Source organism: Oryctolagus cuniculus, chromosome 6 (genome assembly GCF_964237555.1).
Source record: "Oryctolagus cuniculus chromosome 6, mOryCun1.1, whole genome shotgun sequence".
NCBI classification, from domain to species: Eukaryota; Metazoa; Chordata; class Mammalia; order Lagomorpha; family Leporidae; genus Oryctolagus; species Oryctolagus cuniculus.
In genome coordinates this window covers 164,194,414-164,214,713 of record NC_091437.1, presented here as the reverse complement: position 1 = coordinate 164,214,713, position 20,300 = coordinate 164,194,414, and the positions used below count along the sequence as shown (strand labels likewise).

The following is a 20,300-nucleotide window of genomic DNA, read 5'->3' as shown; positions in this document are numbered from 1 at the left end:
GCACATCCATTGTTGTTGGCAACAATTAACTCTTTACACACTATCGTTAAATGTTCATAAAATTCCACTCGTATATACAATAAATATATAGGATCATTCTTCTCCACTCATAAATCTTGTTTTAAATAGAAATTGTGCAAACAATGGGAATGTGCTGATTTCTTTAGAATGAGCCTCCCAACGTTGCATTTGCTTGTCAGAGTGGAGTGATGGCTGAGTTTCGTCCTACGTACTGCAAAACTACAGCACCAACAGTAGCTCCTGTGACATAAACTAATACATCTCTTCGTTGGCTGAGGGCAGCTGTGCACCAAGGGTTCAGGGAAGACCCTGTGTGTCTGTGTCACAGCATTCAATCTACACTCTCAGGGGTGAATGTCAGTATCCTTATTCATTGAAGGTGGAGAAATGAAGCAGTGGGAAGTTAAAGGATCTCATAGTGATACGCAGGCTGCCAGGAGATTGGAAAGCCATGTGTATTTCTCAGTGCATCCCACAGGTCACACACAGCCTCCCCAGCATCTGCACAGAGTTCTTTCTACTCGCAGGGGAAAGAGTGTCTACACAGCATTCCCCCAGCTGCCAGCTCCAGTTTGCAGGTCTCGCCTCTCCCTGGGTTCATTCTGTTGCTAGTTCGTTCTTTCTGCATAGCTCTCTTGACCTCCCTCACTGTGTAGCTCTCATGCATGGAGAGAAATTATTTTTTATTGTTTTTTCATATCTATATTCATTTTATTTAAAAGGCAGACACAGAAAGAGGCAGAGGCGTACAGACAAGTCTTCTGTCCATTGCTTCACTCCCCAAATGCCTGCAACAGCTGGAGACAGGCCAAGGAGTCTGCAACTCCATCCAGGTCTCCCATGGAGGTGATAGGAACCCAATTTAAGCTGTGAGCTATGCAGTAGCAGGAAATGAATTGGAAGTGATTCTGAATTTGAACCCAGGCATTTGAATATGGGATGCAGGTGTCCCAAGTGCTGTCTTAACCTCTGTGTCAAACACCCAGCCTAGAGTTAAGCTGTTAATTAAAGGGAAGATCAGTACAGCCAGACCTCGACGACCCAGCAGACCTGTTGGTTTATTTGGTGTTTATACTGTGATGCGGGGAGCAATGCCCACCACGAGTCACAGGTGCACACTGAACACTGAGGCAGTGGCCTAGAAGATCAATCAGATTAGATTCCGGCCCACCATGATGTCCCCTTCAGCCGAGGCACCGAGGTGAAGGGCTCTGGTGGAGAAAACTGCAGGATTTCATTAGTGACTGCAGCAGCAGGGACAGCTACAGCCCCCTCTGCTCTTGCAGGCGATACCTGTTTTAATACAGTGCAAAAGGAAACCAAGGCACGGAGCCACGTGGTGACTCCACTGGGCAGCTTCATCATCTCTCTAGGAGCGGAGGCACCAATGAGCTGGGAGTTCGAATCATGTCCCCTAGGTCCAAACAGGACCAACCTGGCTCTGTAGGACCTGGCTTCCTCTCTGCCTCTCTCGCTGCTTTCTTATCCCAGGTCCTAGTTCCAGGTAGCCCAGGATTAGAACCTAACTTATCAGTGTGATAACCACCATGTGGAACTGTCTTCTCCACCTTCAGACCCCTGGGGAGATAATAGCTCTTAGATAAACACTAGGGTTGTACGGTCTTAGATAAACACTAGGGTTGTATGGTCTTAGATAAATAAATACTAGGGTTGTATGGTCTTCCTAGGCAGCAGGTTGGCCAGTAAGGGCTGGAGGGGCAGGAATCATAGCTTAACCTCATGGGAAGAAGTTCCATACGGCCCAGACACAGCCCTGGCTGACTCCTTGTGTGTCCGTGTGCGGTGCTCAGGGCTTCCCTGCATGTTGTCCTTTTCCTCACCTTCATCAGCACCTGTGTGCCCCTCTGCCCATCACCACGAGGCCCAGCCTCCCAAGGGGTGTTTTTAAAGCTGAGTCATGACAATAATAACACGAGCATGAGATGCACTGCTCCCACCATGTTCCAGGGACCATGGACCGCGGACAGAAAGTTATAGTCGGAATCCTGGAGGTGAGGAAAAATCCCAGGAAGTCCGCGTGGCTCTGTCTGTTGAGAAGCCCCTTAGCTGCTAGCAGTGTTGTACACCTAGCTGAAAGAGCCGTATTCATGCTTTCTCTCTCACTCGCTTGCTTGCTTGCAGGGAGAAGAAGGCAAAGAGGGCAGAGATGGAAAACCAGGTCCTCCTGGAGAGCCGGTAAGGGTCTCTGAACTTCCTAGTTTGCATGCCAAATCCAAAGAGCTCAGTGATGAAGACTCTGAGCCGAGGAGCTTCTGTGAACCAGGTGTGAGGACAGCTACTTCCCGTGCATTACTCCGACTCCATTCACTTCTCCCAGCAACACTGCTGCATAAATACGTGTACTGTCCCCATCTCACTGCAGAAGGAAGTGGTGAGCCCAAAGCCACTAGCTGGGGAGGTGACAGGATGGGAACCTGTGCCCAAGGCTCCTGGCCACATCTCCACCTGTCTTCCTGCAGCCTCAATCCTGTCGGTGAGGGAGGGATGCCAGGGCAGCTGAGCCTGGCCCGGGGTAGACATCTGAGGCCCATTGGAAAGGGGTGCCGAGTTTGCCCTTTTGTCTTTAAACTCTGGCATGGAGTTGTTTGTGTGTTTGTCTCTCTCCTCCTCTATGTCAGCTGCCCAAGGACAGGAGGCTTGTGAGGATGCTGTGTGTGCAGCAGCTGTCGGGAGTGTGTGGCAGGGTGGTGGTGGGCTGGCTGTGGCCACAGCTGCTCTCCCTGAACTTGGCCAGGCCCCCTTGCCTGGGGTCATGGCTGCACGGTGAGGATGGTTCTGCAATTCGCAGCAGCACTTTCCTCTTCCACAAATTCCCTAACGGCCACCACACCTGCCGGACTGTGAGGGTAGTGTCACTGGTTTAGACAGGGGGAGTCTCCCAATGTCCATCCTGCGGAATAGGAGGTAGCTGTGAGGAAGGCCGAGAGCATTCCCTGGGGACTGATATGCGACCACTCCAGGACACATTAAGACACAGAGGTGCTGAGCAGCATGTATGGACTGCACCGTTTTGCATGCAAACAGGCAGATGTGTGCTTTGTTCCAGTGTTTGCATCAAAGTGGTTTCCACCCACAGGAGGAAGCTTAGCAGCAGACTGGCCATAGGAATGGGAGAGCAGCTTTGTACCTTATCGGGTTTTTGCCTTATTGCCATCTTTTAAAGTTCTGGAGACATCCCTATGCAGGACTTATTGATAAGATTAAATTCAAAATACAAATCATTCTTAAAATATCTAATGCCAAAAATCACGTGAACAATAGCACCTACAAACTCTGCATGTGGACTCTGCTGCTTTCCCGGATTTGGGACCTGGAGCGAGTTGGAGGGCACCCCAGAGCCTCAGCCTTGTTCTCTGTGTACTTGGCCAAGTGGTTGTCGAATCTGAGGAGGTGAAACCTTTGCTTGCTGCATCAGGCTTATCTAACTGTTAATTATTCTGCAAGTGCCTTTTTCCAACTGCCCTACTTTTAACTCCCGATGAGGTCGCAACTGCAGAGGGCTTGGAGCCACTAAGTGGAATTACATAAAAGTTTCTGTAGCGAGGTTTATGTTCCATTTAATTTGTTTGGTCATCAACTATTATGACTCACTCAGAATATTGCGCAACTTGCCGGAAGCACCTTCTTGATGATTTTACGCTGGTTGCCAGATGCTGAACACAAAACCCACTGCAGAGTGGGAAGGGTGAGCTTTCAACCGTGAGCAAGTGGGGGGCTCTTTCTCTCTGACTGAAGGTGGACACCAGCTGGGCTGCCTGGTGGGCACCAACTCAGGAAGAGGTGGAAGCACACCCAGTGCCTTTGGGGCTGACAGCTGCTGCGTGTGTATCGAGGGGCTCTGAGTCAGTCCTTCCGCTTCCCATTGTGCTCCCTAGAAAACTCCCGTCAGGTCCCACTGTGTCTCCCACTGTGGAAACCAAGGCAGAGAGAGAGGCTCATTGCTTGGCCAGGGTCACCACACCGCTGGTGACCGCAGTGTCCAGCTCATGCCTCAGCGGTGACCCCAGAGCTCAGAGCTACCCCGAGAGGCTGGCGTTTAGGTGCAGGACAGCTGAGGCCGAGGGAGTTGGTGTCACCTGTGTGTTTAATGAGTACCCATTCCAGACTAGACCTGCACTAATAGAAGACGTGGGCTGTTTCGGGTAATCAGTGGAGGAGGCAGGGCTGTCTCTCCTGGAGCCACTCCCACACCCACTCCCTGCACCCCCAACAAGGGGCCTGAGGTGTCCTTTCCAGTTACCCAGTTGGTTCATTCTGAAATGTCGTTGTGCAGCTGTCCTGAAGTTTAGTCACTGAGCTGTTTGGGAGGAAACTGGCACAGGAATGGGTAGAATCAGGGATCCCCTAAGATCTGCAGAAGGATCTGGATGTGGGTGGAGTATTTTGGAGTTGATCCCATGAAGCTCTGAGGAAGTAGACCAGGGAAAGATGGGAAGTTCTGAGAGGGCTGCGAGTGGAGACTCCGGGGCAGCTGGGGTCCCCCTTAGAATCTGTGAGGCCTGCACCTGGAAACCCTCCATCCCCATCAGAGCCAGGCTGGGCTGTGCCCCTCCATGACTTGCACCTAGGAGGGAGGGTTCTCCTGAATTTACAGAAGACGATAGGCAGAGCCGGGCAGGGAAGTGATGCCCAGGAATGGAGTGGGATGGATCATTTGAAGCACAAGGTGTATGGCAGTGGCCAAGTCCCCTGGATAAAGAATGCCACCTGAGCAGCACACACTTGCACTTCACCTGCTCCCGCACTTCCCACCCACCTCTGACCACCGAGGCTCTCATTGGCTGTCATGCTCCGACTCTGCCCAGGATGGTGCCTAGCAATGTGAACCCCAGCCCTCCCTGCTGGCTGGTGCAGCTGCTGGTATGAAAAGAGCATCCCCCTGGGTGCGGCAGACAGCCGAGATTCTGTTTGACTCAGTCCTTTAATAACTCAAAATATGACTTCTTTGATCCTCAGCGCCGCCATGGGTAAGGTGTGGCGGGTAAAAGCCGCCATGGAGGGTTTCTGTGAGCAGGGACAAAGTCGTTCATAACCAAGGTGGCCGGTGAATTCTTCATCCAGACCAGAGCACTTCTCAGAGAAAGGGTGAATGATGAATAATTAATCTGGAGGTGAAGCCTGTGTAACCTGCACCACCACAGGAAAAGCAGGAACACAGCAGGCCTGGACCCAGGAAAGAGAGATTGGGGCGAAGAAAGCAGAGCGAGGGGCAGGGTGCCCCGAGGCGGGCTGGTGGGATATAATGAGAACTGTGGGCAGCCAGGATGGGGAAGGGCTTTCACTGTTCAACTCCCTCTCTTCCTTACTCGCAGGGCAAAGCTGGAGAGCCGGGTCTGCCAGGACCAGAGGGTGCCCGAGGGCCGCCTGTAAGTGCAGAACCCGTGTCGTCCACGCACCAGGGCCACCAGGATCATGCTGTGGGGGCGGAGTTGCCTGGCACTGCCTGGCCCAGGGGTGCTGGGAGCCCCTGTCCTCCAGGGCTGCTTCTGTGGAATCCACTTTGTCCCGTGCCACGGCTGAACCGCATGCCTTCCCAAGCTCAGACATTGCTCCGAGCTCCGAGTGTTCCTTGTTCTTGCCCCGTGTGTTATGATTGCAATGAGAGAATAAGAGCATCCAGAGTTGAGAATTCATTTTACTTTTGCACATTTTTCAGAGCTGAAGTTTTTTTCCCCCAGTTGTAAGAGTAAACCATTTTTATTGCATAACAATGATGGCAGTAATAATAAAGGGAGAATCACATGGTATAAAGAAGAAAACAGTTGCTCCTCGTTCTACAGAGGCAAAGCTGCAATATTCTGCCATATTTTTCTAGTGTTTTCTTATATATAAATTCTAGCATCTATATAGTTAAATGTTTCTAGGTGTTATAGACATACACAAATGCCCTTTTCTGTAAAAATGAACTCTGTCTTTTCAGATTATTATTGTTTCTTGCTAAATGTTCTACTTCTTTGTAATTTCACAAGTGTTTATATAATTCCTTATATTGTTTTTTTGGAAAATAATAGATGTTTCATGAAAATCCGATTATCTGGCAGGAGGTAGCTGATGAAAATGCTAGTTCTATTTCCTTAATGTCATTTTTCTTTAAGAAAAATCAATAACTCATGTTCAAGAGGAGGATATAAAACACAAAAATCAATTTTGTTTTTACCTAAATTCCCTTGCATTTTACCTAACAGCACGAGAAAAAAACCTGAGAATGCAAAATATTACCCTCCATAGGAAGTAAAGCATAGAATTAGTGATCGATTTTGAAAACTTATTTGAAAGGTGGGGAGAGAAAGAGGAGAGACGGAGCTGTCACCCACTGAGGCCACCCCCTGAAATGCCCACAATAGCTACAGCTGGGGCAGCCCAAAGCCAACACCAGGAACCAGGAGCTTAATTCACGTCTCCCACGTGGGTGGCAGGGATCCAGGTACATCATCTGCTACCTCTCAGGATACATTAGCAGGAAGCTGGAATCAGGTGTGGAGCCAGGACGTGACCTAGATACTCTGCGATGGGATGCTGGCATCCTAACTGTTGTACCAAGCACAGCTCCCATGAACCACTTTTAGAATACTGTTCCTGGTTTACTGGAGAGAGAAGGCATCCCTTTCAGCCGAAGAGACCCATTTGCTGGTACCTGCTTGGGGGCAGGGCCCTTCTCTGGACCTGGGATTGGATTGGCAGGAAGGTATGAAGGTTAGAGACCCAAATGGAAAATGATGACACAGTCGCCCTGGCTGGCATCCCATGAGTCAGAGCAAAGCTTCCAAGAATGGCCTCGACTCCAAAGAAAACCTCTCTGCTTCTTCTGTGAGATGGAGGTCACAATAGCTCCTACACCTGAGGGCTGGCGTCTGTCCTGAACAGGTGACACAGCGCCCAGAACTTCTGCCCAGAGCCTGGGGCACTCAGTGGGCACTTTTGTTATGAGTACTAGGGAGGGGAGCCCACCAGGGCCCCTGCCTCAGGGCTGGCTGGACCTGGGATAATGGTGCCCTGGAGGACGATGCTGGGATGCAGGGAGTACCCAGCCCTCTCCAGGGACATGGATCAGGCCTGCTGTGAGCGGCTGGATGGTGCTGTGCCCCTCTCACTCAGTCCTGGCTGCAGCCATGCAGAAGTGGGTGGGGTAAACTCTCACAGACCAGTGTGGAAGGCAAGGAGTAAGGCACCAAGGATCCACAGCTCAGACACGGCAGCCCTGGCTCAGCCCAGTTCCCGCAGACGTGAGGGCGTCTGAAGCCCCTGCCCAGCGATGGACGCTGCCCCGCTGTGCACCTGGGCATCTCATCCTCCTCATTGTGCCGATGAGGATGCTGACCCTCCAGGGCCAAAGAGCTGCCTGCAGCGGAGGTTGCATCTGGATCTAAGTCTGAGACGGCCTCGTCCTCACCCTCCCATGTCACTCCCAGGCCTGCTCCCTGCTGACCCCTCCCTACAAGCCAGGAAAGTATACCCCAGTTACAAGCCACAGGGCTAAGAGAGAAGAGCAGAGATGGACGAATTCACAGCCTTGGGCCTGGCTGGGGTCTGAAGCCTCCCTGGCCCAGGCTCCCGACTCCCTTGTTCCCTGCACCACGCTGCTGTTCCGGCACTGTGGTGCTGGGCCTCCAGCCTCCCCTTAGAGGCCGGGCGAGGCCATGCTGGGAGAAGCCACCCAAGCAGCAATACCACGGACCTGGGAGAGCCCCTTGGGCTGCTGTGTTCGTCCAGCAGATTGGCACAGGCTGTTACTCTCCCAGTAGAGTCTTTATTTACTTTCTGAGCTCAGGAAAGCAAGTTGGGTCACAAGGCTGGGGAAGAACTTGGAGGAGCCAGCCAGGTGACAGTTGGTCTTGGTCCCCAGGGGCTGTTTGAAGACAAACTGCTGCCTCCCAGGCTTGAGCGTGATGGTGGACAGGAGATGGCACTGTGCTGTTCAGCCAGCTGTGTCCAAACCGTGGCTCTGCCATTTACCTCCTGTGTGAACGGCCTGAGCCCCAAAGTTCTGTCTGTAAAGTGGGGCTTCGTGACATTGAGCTGAGAGCACATGTGGTAGACGCAGCACAACCACAAAGTGTCTGCTCCTACCGTTATCACCTTTCTTCCCATATGTGCCTGGCAGAGTCAGGCTCAGCTTGCTGTGGCTGGCAGCAAACACAGCAAAGCCAGGAGTCATCAAGCAATCAGTGTATGGGTTGGGGTGGGGGATGCAGCAGGACCCCCTTCCCCTGAGCCCTGGCCTGCTGTGCAATGCACTGACTTCATCCTCTTCCTCCAGGGCTTCAAGGGACACACGGGCGATTCGGGTGCACCTGGTCCCAGGGTAAGTGCACATCTGGCCTTGGAGGTCAACCCTGGTGATTCAGCCTATGCTTGCTAGACAGAGGACTCCCAGGGCCACAGGTGGGGCAGTTTTTGTTACCCGAGAGGGGACAGTGAACACACAGGCATAGATGGCACCATCAGCCCCAGTCACACTCCAGTTCCTCTAGGTAGCTTCTCAGGAGGCTAGACATCGATGTCTAATTGGTCTAATTGTTGGCCAAATCAGTGTGGACTCTAATGTCCCCATCAGCTGTGCCAGGCCCTGGGAGGCCAGGACTACTGTTAGGCTGATTTCACAGAGGGGAAGCCAGAGGATGTGAGAACTTTTCTCCAGGTCCTTGCATTTGTAAGTGGAAGGCATCAGCTTTAACCCAGATGGAAAACACTGGGGCCCATTTTCTAACCGCTTGACTTGACCTCAGGGGTGAATGGCTCAGCACAATGTATGTTCTAGACAACCAGGACATGGCTGAGGTGTGGAAAAGACCCAGGGCCCTGTGGATAAGGAGGTGGAGTGGTTGGCCCGACACTTGGCTGCTGTTCTTTCCTGCCTGCGCTGCCCACACAGGCACAGCATGGCCCAGAGATGCCTTGAGTGCACACGGACCCCAGCTCAGAGCCAGCCAGGGCCCCGTGGCAGAGGCTGCTCTGCCCTATGGGGGTTGCTTTCTGCTGGGTGGTACCCTGGATCCCTCCAGTGCCCAGACCCCCAGGTGCCTCCGTGGCCAAGGCAGCCCCTCTCCTAACAGCAGCTTTCTGTTTGCAGGGCGAGCCTGGTGCCATGGGACCCCCTGGCCAGGAGGGGCTACCAGGAAAAGATGTAAGTGTGGGAGCCTGGGGCCTGGGTAGACTTTGGGGTCTCGGGATTCACCCAGAAACTGTACCATAGGGGTTGGTGGCAACACCGAGAGGAGCACACACAGGGACAGCACAGAATGCCTGGGGTCAGCTTCTGGACCCTGCAGTGGTCAGGAGGCTTTTCTAGCTCAACCATGATTTGCTGGGATCGGCCCTTAGCAGACTTGAGAGGCCAGTGTCCCTCCTGGGTCATTTCTCCACCTTCTCAGTGCCGAAATCAATCAGGCACCCACCGCCACCCCCGCTGCGTGACATTGCACTTCATACAGTTCCTACAGCTTCTGCTCTTGTTTGTCTTGGGATCTAGATGGGGCAAGTAGAGTTTTTAGCCCTACTGTGCAGATCCAGAGATGTTAAGAACTTGCACGTGGTCACACAGGGAGTCAATCTCCCAGATGTGCCGGCTCCTGGAGAACCAGCTTGGAGTGGTGTCCTGCAGGGCTGCCCATCATGTGAGGCTGCAGCTTGGCCTCCTGGGTGTGTGCTCCTGGTCTGCAACTTGGGCACTGGGGCCTGAGGTCCCACATGGCCCTCTGCCCAGTCTTTGCATCTGTCAGGAGTGGCCTGCTGGACACTTGCGAGGTGGGCTTCTCCCTGGTGACTCTTGATACAGCCAGAGCACATTGGCTTTTGCAGGATCTGCTCTCCCTGCTGGGAGGGATCACGAGAGAAATCCTGTCTCATCCACATGTGTCTTTTTAGCATTGATTCTGTTTTAGAAACCAATCCTGAGTGTGGAGCATCCCCCTGTCCCCACGGCTAAATGCAGAGCCCATCCCCAGCATAGCCCCAAAGACCCCTCCCGCTGCTGAAGGGCAGTGTGAAGATCCTGGTGGAGCCTGCTGCCCTCACTCCACTTTGTGATGTCAGGAGCCCCCCGGCAGAGTGGGGCTGAGTCAGCTCCCCAGCAGCCAGCGTCCAGCCTGGATGCAGGATGATGGACGATGCTCTCTTGCCCACCTTCTCTGCCTTCTGATGCTTTTCATTTTAAAAATCCATTTTTGAGCATGTTTTCCAGCCCACTTGTTGTCGGAGCACGTCCCAGCTTCTGTTTGTTCACCCATTCCATGGTCAGGCCCAACCTATTCCGTGAGCGTTCCAGAAAGACTGTGCCACCACTGTGCAAACTGGAGGGTGCTGTGCACTGTGGCACGTGACGACTCAGGCCAGAGCAGCTCCGGGGTACTGGCCAGAGAGTCGGAAGAAGCATCTCTCTTCAAGAGCGCGTCTCTTCTCTGGTCGCTTCTCTCGGTTCCACATGGAGCTGCCAGGGGTCCCTGCGAATCTGGGCAGAATGTGCATAAGCCAGCAAATAAATGCAGGGGTGCAAAACCAGAGCTTCCGGGAACTTCCTCAGCTCCCGAAAGGAGTTTGCCTGGATTCAGGACAGCTGACAATTCACTTTGAAAGTTTTACGGTCCATTTTCCTCTCTCTCGGGTCATGTGGTGAAATTTGGTACATGTTAGAAGCTGTGCCCATGACCGTGTTATCACACTGCCCCTCTCTGTCTGTTCCAGGGTGATACTGGACCCATTGGGCCACAGGGTCCCCAAGGACTGAGAGGCCTACCGGTGAGTTTTGCTCAGAGACTGATTCTCTGGGGCTTTTTCCACGGTGATGCGGGGTTGGTCTGCCTGGCTCAGCCATCTGCATTGTTAAAGAATGGCACTTTGTCCTCCTGGTCAGCAAAGGGCCACCACTGCCAGGCTGTCCCCTGGGGCCATCCACTTGCAATCTAGACATTGTCACCCAGCAGGGCCTGGAGGACCTCCTCGTGGGGCCTGCTCTGGCTTTGGGCCATGCAAAGGGCTGGTCCTGGCTCTGTGCAGCAGTGTCCCAGGGCCACTGAGACAACAGCCAGAGATGAAGTGGCCTGAATGGCAGGAGTGTGGATGAAGCTGTCAGCAGAGCTGCTGCCTTCTGAGGCTGCCAGGGAGACTGCCCTGTGTGCTCCCCAGCTCCCGGGGCTGCAGGCCAGCCTTGGCCTGTATCTGCCTTCACCTGCACATGGTGTCTCCCTGGGTTCATTTCTGTCCCTAAGTGTCCCACCCCTTGTAATAAGGACACCAGCTTTGTTGGGTTAGGGCCCACCCTGCTGCTGTATGAGCTCATCTTAGCTGATTGCATCTATAAAGACCCCATTTCCAAATAAGGTCCCATTCTTTGTTTAAGTCATTTATTTGAAAGGGGTGTGTGGGGGTGGAGAGAGAGAGAAGGAGAATCTTTCATCTGCTGGTTCACTCCCCAGATGGCCACAATGGCAGGGGCTAGGCCAAGCCAAAGCCAGGAGCCAGGAACTCCATCAGGTCTCCCTACATGGGAGGCAGGGACCCAAGCACTTGGGTCATCTTCCTCTGCTTTTTCACATGCATTAGCAGGGAAACAGCCAATAAGATCCCAGTCTGTGGCAATGCACATTACGATTTCAATGTATGGATATTGAAGGGGACACAAGTCAACTCCTGACACTCTGTGTAGTTGACAAATATTCTGGATATTATCCTTGACTGTTCATGCACCTAGGAAACTCCTTCTAAGAGCAGCCCGAGAGAGGTGGACGATAGGCATTTGGGTGCCTTGAGCGTAGGGGAAAGCAGGTGTGGCCTGGTTTAATCCCAGAGCCCACTGAGAGGCTGCTGTGTCTAGCATCCTGAACGTGGTCCACACTGGTGGTAGAAGGGGCCACACAGAACTGAATGTACAACATCGTAAGAAAAATTTCCTCCTCACCACCACCCCATCCCACACTGCAGAGCGTATCACTGTTAACATTTTATGCACCTTTTAGAATGTTCCAGAACACCTGCAAGGCTATAAACAGAATAGATACTTTTATTCAGCACTTTACCAGTTGCAACTGGCATATCTGGTATGGTTTTGTATATGCTTGTGTCTATTTTTTTCTGAATGAGTAGTAGAACAAACAGGTGCATAAGCCCTAGATACATTGTCCTCACAAGTCAAGGCTACACAGCCAGTAAGAGTTGTAGGAGGGATTCGAACCCAGGACACTGGGACCCTACATAAGGCGTTTGCCAGCCCACACTGGGCACTGCCATGTGCCCTGTGGAGGCAGGCCACATGAATTGAATGCCACACCTTTTCAACCTCATCAGGTGAAGCCACATTATCCCCATAAAACTGCCCCACCCCTACCACTCAAGTGCACTAACACCCAGGCTAGGCTTCCTGGGGCCGGCCTTCTCAGGGGGTGCAGGAGCTGGTTCTTAGGGTGTTGAAAGGTGCCGCTCATGGTACACTGACACGAACGTATGTGTATGGTTTGACAGCAGTGTTAGAATCACCCAGTGATTAGCATAAAGTGTCTAAAACATCAACTAAGAAAGGATTGGTGCCGAGAGGTGGGGGACCCTGTGTAGAGTGGCAGGGGCTGGGCCCTCCTGCTCTGCTGTGGGGCTTGGACAACCCACCCTGGAGTAAGCCCTGTGGCTTTGGTGCCTGACTGTCCTCAGCCATCCTGGGAGCTGGGGGAGTTTCTTCACCTCTCCTGGTTAGCAGGTGGAAGGATACAGTTGGTAGCACAGTAGGAGAACAGTGGCTGACAACACTTAATTGTCTATTTCAAATTAGCTAGCAGGGAGGTTTTTGAATGTTCTCAACACAAAGAAATGGGAAATGCCTGCAGTGATAGATATATTGATTAGCCCGATCTAATCACTACACGGTTATTGAAATGACACAGTACTGTACCCATCAATATGTGCAATAGCATGTACAATGTAATTACAATGTCAATTAAAAATAGAAGAGGGTGGGCATTTGCCTAGAGGTTAAGGTGCCCAGTGAGAAGTTCAAATCCCAGAACGGAGTACCCAGATTTTATATCATGTCTCCGCTCCTGCCACCCATGTGGGAGACCTGCATTGAGTTTCCATCTCCTGCCCTGCCCAGTGTGGGCCACTATAGGCATTTGGGGAGTAAATCAGTAGATGGAAGCTCACCCTTTCCCTCTGCCTCTCGAACAGTTTTAAAAATTTAAATACATTTTCAAAATCAACAGTCACACAGAGGTAGGAATAGTGAATGTGGAGATCCTCTCATAGCCGGTGGGCTCAAACAGTTGGGGACTATTGGGTGCATTTGTATAACTGATACATTGTGTTCTCTCCAAATCCTGAGAGCCAGGTGCTGGGGTTGTGTGTATTTCCAGAGGAGACATGGAACCACACAGCAAGGAAGTAGCAGAGCTGGGCTTGGACTCTAGTGGGCTGGCTCGAGTCTGCAGCTAAAGCACCTGCCCTGGGCCTGTGTGTGTCAGATTTCCTTGCCAAGAAGGCCATCTGGAAACAAGCAGCTTAGGGCTACGGAGCTCTGTCCAGTTGGGCAGGGGGCTGTGGTCTGTGTACCTGAGCCACACAGAAACCAAAGGGCTCGAAGATTGGGGCAGGAAGAGCAGCTCCATGGCCGGGGAAGGCACCGGGTCCCAGCCTCAGTAGTGGCCTGAGCCGCCCACCTGCTGCGCCTGCCAGTCTGTTTTGGTGCCATGTGCCACTGTGTCCTGGCCTCTCTGCTCCCTACAAATACAGGAGCAGAGGAGGAGGAGAGATGCGATTTCCATAGGGATGTGCCCAAGTGTGTATTTTTAGAGGGACACAGATGGGTGGGTGGGCGGAGCGAAGCAGTACTCCCTGCAAGGCTGAACATGGGAGGCGGTTGACGAAGACCAGCGCACTGCTCCCATGCAGCCCTTGGTTGTCCCACAGCCCCAGGCTGGTCCTGCATGCTCTGTGCACCCGTTTCCTCTTCTGTGACATGGATAAAGACATGTACCCTGCACGGCTCCCGGGAGGATCTGGCGAGATGAGGCCCCAGGAATCACCTGCGGTCACACAGGCACTTTGTAGGTGCCAGACAGCCTTTTTTTTTTAAGTTACTCACCCCTAGTCACGTCCTTGGTGAGGGGCAGAGCAGGAGAGGGTGGGCTGAGTGCTGTGTAAGTTCAGGTCTTGGCTCTCCCACCTCCCTCCTCTCAGGCAGGTTGCTTATTTGGCATTGCTCCATTTCAGCTTCCTCATTTAAAAAATGCTGCTGATGCTTGCGTGTCATGAGAGCAGTGAGGGATTAAATGCAGGAGACACCCTTCAACAAGGGGCAGGAAGCTCCGATCTTGCTCAGCTACTCCTGACCGGAGCCGGCGCTCCACACACTCCACAGATCGGGCAGGGTGAATGCAGAGGGCCGAGGATACGCCAGAGCATCCAGAGGAGACGAGAGCCCCCGTGTGCCTGGATGCCGGGGATGTGAAGAGAAGAGCAAGGCACGGGCCCTGCCTTTAGGTTACTCTTGGCAGGAAAGATTCCGGTGAAGGCTCAGTACCCATGGGAACATGGGGGCTCATCCTGGGGAAGTGTCATGTGAATTTTAGGCTCAGTAGGAATCAGACTGATCCTGAAAGGCAGTACGTTAGGTGCATCTCGAAGTTTTCTGATTATTACTTCAAGGATCTTACTGGGTAAATGCAATTGTCAGAACTATGGATGGGGCCTGCTCTGTGGCATAGTGGGTAAAGCCACCGCCTGCAGTGCTGGCATCCCATATGGGCGCTGGTTTGAATCCTGGCTGCTCCACTTCTGATCAAGCTCTCTGCTATGGCTTGGGAAAGCAGTAGAAGACGGTCCAAGTCCTTGGGCCCCTGCACTCTTGTGGGAGACCCAGAAGCAGCTCCTGGCTTCAGATCGGGGCAGCTCCAGCTGTTGCAGCCATCTGGGGAGTAAACCAGCAGATGGAGGACCTCTCTCTCTCTCTTTGCCTCTCCTTCTCTCTGTGTAACTCTGACTTTCAAGTAAATAAGTAAATCTTAAAACTATGAATGAACAGAAAACACTCAGAGAGCGTTAGGATCAGGAGCGTCAACCCCGGAATTGGGAGTGAACGGAACTTCTCTGTAACTCTAGCTCTGCCCAGGCTGCTTTGCTTCTCTGTGCCTCAGCGATCTCATTTACTACACAGGGAAGTGGCAGTGCCCCTAGTGAGGGGGCACAGGGAGAGAAGCAGGGGACTTGCTTCCCAAGCCGAGAAGGCAGCCATGACTGAGCCATCGGTGTAGGTTGGGTTATGTTAGATGCTTGTTCCCTCACCCAGCACTGGAGTTGAAAGGTGAGTGAATGAATGAATGGATGAATGAATGAATGTAGTCATGATTGCCTACTGTGTTATGGAAACCAGTCCCTGGTCCAGGCATTTTTATGGCTGTGGACTCATTTAATTCCCTAACAATGTTATGAATACTATTACGATCAAGTATTACAAGTGCCTTCTACAAGTTGAGAAACATCCTGAGATGCAGTGGTTTGCCCAACGTCACACTGGCATGAGCAACAGACTCTGCGTGATGCCAGGCCTGCCACGGCCGGGAAGCTCCTTGTTCCGCTCTCCTGCCCTGCAGTGCCCTGCAAGGAGTCCTGCCCTGCAGTGCCCCGACAGGGAGTCCTGCCCTGCAGTGCCCCGACAGGGAGTCCTGCCCTGCAGTGCCATGACAGGGAGTCCCGCCCTGCAGTGCCCCGGCAGGGAGTCCTGCCCTGCAGTGCCATGACAGGGAGTCCCGCCCTGCAGTGCCCCGGCAGGGAGTCCCACCCTGCAGTGCCCTGCAAGGAGTCCTGGCTGAATTCCCATTTCTGTTTCCTCCTCCAGGGTAAGAATGGATCACCTGGCTCTCCAGGAGACCCCGGCCCTCCAGGAAGCCCTGTAAGTGCCCGGGGCTGTGGTGATGTCATCAGGGCAGGCCCAGGCCGAGCACGGAGGCTGGCAGCACAAGCTGTCTGGTCTGTCCCTGGAGGTATTGAGTGGGATAAATGGGCGGAAGGCAAGAGGATCCAGGGAGCCACCTCCCGCCAAGGCTTAAAGCACTCGTTATGCCCTGGGCACTCTTTTCTGTCAGAGCTGAAACAAACCTGTAATACCAGGCTACTTCAAAAAGTTCATGGAAAAATAAAAGCATGGGCTTATTTTAGTACAACACCAATGTTGAAATTGTACTTTTTCACAAATTCATTTTCAAATATTATGAAAACATTTTGCACCAAGGAAAGCTCATTCTTTTAATTCCAGTTTCCATGAACTTTCTGAAGTCCCCTCCGAAGGCTGCACAGTAGGAGTCGGACGTGTTGCAGGGTGGGAGGACAGGGTCAGGCAGAGCAGCCGTGCCCACCTGAGATGACAGGCCGGGTGTGAAACCAGAGACAGACGTGGGGTCAGGGGTGAGGACAGCAAGCAGCATCAGTGGTCAGTGACAGAAGGGGGTGCTATGATGGCAGCAGTGCCCTGGTCACTGGAGAGAGGATTGGGGGTTTGGGGTTCAGGCTTGGCTGATAGCAGATGCGGTGAGGAAGAGGACTCTTTTGAGTTCCAGGGTTGAACGGGGCAAAGCCTGGCCACTAATCTGCATCCCACAGCCCAGACTTCTCATCATTCCAGTTGCTAGGAGTGTGGTCCTTTTCAGAAGGCCGTCTGCAAGGGGTGCTGAGTTCGCCACAATTGCACTGGGCCTACCCATTCTGGTCGGTGAACTTGGCATTGGGAAAAGCAAGGTGGCCAGCTCACCCCAGTTGGGAAAATCGAAGTTCCAGGGACAAGGGCCCTTGGTTATCCTCATGGAGACCATTTCCCTCTGTCTTAAGGACCTCACTATCCAAAGAGCCATGATATGGGTGTAGCTGCTGGTGAGACAGAGCAGGTGGGGTGGGATTGATCCATGAAGCTGCATCCAGTACTCAGTACACCACTGGCCCGCCCATGGTGGCTTCCCAGGAAGATTCCCAAAGAGTGACCCTACCCAGCATGAGCCTTGGCAGCCTTGGGGGAGGAAGTGCCCATCTCAGTTTTGAAGGAACCATAGTTTGTAGAAAACAGAGTTAAAAGGTAAGTTTATTTTGGTACAAAACTTTAAAATCCACTAGTTTTTTCATAATATGCATTTTTCATAACTTGTTGAGGCTCAGGACACGGCCAGTCTTCCTCCCTTGCCCACAGCAGTGCTGTCGGGTCATTCCTCTCCCTGATGGGAGAGGGGTCTGTGCTCCTCTGTTCTGTGACCATCTCGGGCCTCTGGAGCTCAGAGTGGTCACAGAGTTCTGAATCTGCCTGTTGACACTTGACAGACTAATTCCCTGTTTTCCCTTCACAGGGCCAGAAAGGAAGCAAAGGAGAAAACGGAAGCCCGGGCCTTCCTGGCTTCCTGGGTCCCCGTGGGCCTCCAGTAAGGAGAACAACAGGGCTGGGGCAGGGGGCAGGGGGTGGGATGGGGGAACACGAGGTCTGGCCCCAGGTGTAGCTTGCACATGCGGCACCTCCTCTGCCACCTCCCGTGTCCTCGGGTCCAGTGGTGTGGGAGATAATGATCTGGTGTGGGGTTGAAGTGCATCATGATTTAGGACACAGAGGGAGGCTCAGAGGTTGCACCTGTGTGAGATGCGCAGCCCCAGCCATGAGGCCTTAGCAAAGTCTGTAACCTCTCTGTGCCTTGGCTGCCTCCTTACTCAGGGATAACAGCAGGATGTGCCTCGGAGGCCTCAGTGAGACAGTTCAGATAAAGGGAGGCACAGTGGTGCCGGCCCATGGCAGGTGCCAGCGGACCCGATTGATTGTGATGGTGTTTGTGGTGGGATGGTAGTAACGAGGATCCTAGGTCTCCAAGGGCCCTTGGCAATCGCTTTAAAGGCAAGCATGTCTGGGCTATATGGTGGGAACCTGAAGGTGGTCTATTCGAGGCCACCTGGGAAATTTGCCCTCCAGCTGGTACCCGAGTCTGGGTCTCCTGGCTTGAAGACTTGAGGCAGAGAGAAGCCCTGGGGAGAGCTGTGCTGGACGGGGAGTAGACGGATGCGGAGGGATTCAGACACTTCTTCTGCACGATCCAGCGCACACCTTCGACTGTTGACCCACGAACGAGGGCCGTCTGTAACCCCCCAGGGAGAAGAGCTCACCCTTGTTCCCATCTGGCCCCTGCCAGTGGAATTCTGACCCCTCCGGGTACCTCCACTGCCAGCCAAGGGCATCCCACACCAGGCGGTAGCCCCTTCCTCACTACTCTAACGTGCTGCCCTAGCCCTGCACGACTCTCTCCAGCCGTCTTTGCTTGGGTGTATGCACTCGGTTGCTCCCCTATAAAGGCCAAAGTCTTGGGGCAGGTACTTGGCTCAGCAGTTCAGATGCCCACACCCCACACCAGAGTCTCTGGGTCTGACTCTAGCTTCCTGGAAGGGCAGGAGATGATGGTTCAGGTACTTGGGTCCCTGTCACTCATATTGAAGACTAGGATTGAGTTCCTGGTTCCTGGCTTCAGCCTCTAGCCCGGGGTGGTTTTAAGCATTTGGAGTAAAGCATTAGATGGGAGATACCCCTTTCTTTCTTTGTATAGCTGTCCTGTTTCTCTACCTCTCAAATAAGTGATTTGTTTTAAAAAAGCCAAAGTCCCCTTCTGCACCCCATGGTTAACCCTGTGGCTGCCACCGAGCAGCCAGGCATCCGTTCATCTCAAGGCATTGCCAGGGTTGCTCCTCAGCTTGATAAGAGCAGCAGGGTCATCCCGCCCTGCTACATGCCCCTTGCCATTCTGAGCACTTTACAAATGCTAATGTGTTTAAATCTCAGGGCACCGCTAGGAAGCAGACTGTTACTCCCATCTTACAGATAAAGAAACTGAGGTACACAGAGCTTAAGGAAAGAGATTGTGAGGATGTTGTCCAAGATGGAGAGTGAGAGCCAAGAGGGGGAGGAATCACAGTTTGTCCTTAGAACCCAGTGTCTCACTGGGGTCTTATTCCATACACCACAAGCCTGCGTCTCAGAGGCCTCCCTACCCCAGATGGCCACGTTGTAAAATCCACGTCATCACACCTAGCCCGCTGGCACAGAGACCAGAACCCGTGCTTCCCTTTTCCACTCTGACCATTCTGTGCCCACCTCTGTGCGGCTGGTGAGAGCGCCATGCTTGGAATGCCCGGGGTCAGCTGGCCGGTCCATTGCTGTCTGGGCTGGTCCATGGCTTGAGTGAGGATGTCGCCTGTGAGTGTGGTTCAGCTACTTACAGTGTGCAGCTGCTGCAGAGCCAATGAGTTCTCTTCTGTTCACAGGGAGAGGCGGGAGAGAAAGGAGTTCCAGGCAAGGAGGCAAGTATCACAGCTTCTCTCCCCACACCAGCCCTTCCTGTGAGAGCTGTGAGGCCGTCTTCATGGATGGGAAACCTGTGCAGTCTCTTGGGGCCCTGGACTTGGACAGCCTTTACATTTGCTCATTGCTCTGCCTTTGTTGTCCTGAAATATTTAATGCCTTGTAAGCGAGGAGCCCACATTTTCATTTTGCGAAGAGCCCTACAAGTTATGCAGCCAGTGCAGGGGTGCTGTGTGGATGCGTTTCTTCAGCACCAGTCCATCAACAAGCCCTGTCCACTCTGACTTCGCACCCACTGGGCGTATCACTCACTCACTGGATGGTCACTGCGTCCTCCTGCTCACTGGACCCAGGGTGCATCGACCCCACATGTTGTGGTTGGGCTGCTGCCTGCTAAAATTTGCTCAGATTCTCCACTGCATAGAGAATAAAGCCCAGGCACAGTAGCCTCCGAGGTCTTCCCTTTTCTGACCCGTGTGAAGGGGCCAACGTATGTTTCTGGGGCCAGAGGACAGCCTCGGCCAAGTCCACAGAGCTCCGGAGTTGTTCCATCTCATGAGTGAACATAGGCTCGTCCATCCAGGAGAGAGGACATGAGCTCCTGGGCTGGACTTGCTCCCCCAGTGTTAAGCCCTGTAGTGCTGTCTTTTGAACACCTGCCCCATGCAGAGCAGCATGGGGGCACAGTGGGAAGCGGGGAGTCCACAGACCGTGCTTTCCAAGTGCTCACAGTCCAAGGGGAAAGCAGGCACATCCTGCCACCACATGTCGGGGAAGAAGTGTCAGCTGGCAAGGGAGTGACCATGTCTGTGGACAGGCCAAAGCTTTGCAGAACAGGTGGAGAGGGGCTGGGGCAGAGAGGGAGGAAGGAAACTTCCAGGTGGAGGGGAGGGTGGAACAGAGGCCAGGAGGGTGGGTGGCGTCTCAGTAGTGGGCCCTACAGAGCCGTTTCCCTTGTCCTGATGCA

At 53.1% G+C, this 20,300-nt stretch overlaps 1 protein-coding gene across 2 annotated transcripts in view; it reads left to right on the top strand.

The window, feature by feature from the left end:
- COL22A1 (collagen type XXII alpha 1 chain) overlaps nucleotides 1-20,300 on the top strand; it is a 261,951-nt gene that overhangs the window by 228,827 nt on the left and 12,824 nt on the right. Inside the window, exons 51-59 of one of the 2 annotated variants that reach the window (XR_011389346.1) lie at nucleotides 2,164-2,217; nucleotides 5,355-5,408; nucleotides 8,300-8,344; nucleotides 9,113-9,166; nucleotides 10,723-10,776; nucleotides 15,857-15,910; nucleotides 17,349-17,420; nucleotides 18,815-18,867; nucleotides 19,297-19,332. Coding sequence is in view for 1 of the 2 variants with exons in the window: in XM_051844068.2 (XP_051700028.2) it covers nucleotides 2,164-2,217; nucleotides 5,355-5,408; nucleotides 8,300-8,344; nucleotides 9,113-9,166; nucleotides 10,723-10,776; nucleotides 15,857-15,910; nucleotides 17,349-17,420; nucleotides 19,297-19,332 (423 nt within the window). In the remaining variant the exon portion in view is untranslated. The remainder of the gene's footprint in view (nucleotides 1-2,163; nucleotides 2,218-5,354; nucleotides 5,409-8,299; nucleotides 8,345-9,112; nucleotides 9,167-10,722; nucleotides 10,777-15,856; nucleotides 15,911-17,348; nucleotides 17,421-18,814; nucleotides 18,868-19,296; nucleotides 19,333-20,300) is intronic. The other variant, XM_051844068.2, reaches the window with a different exon arrangement.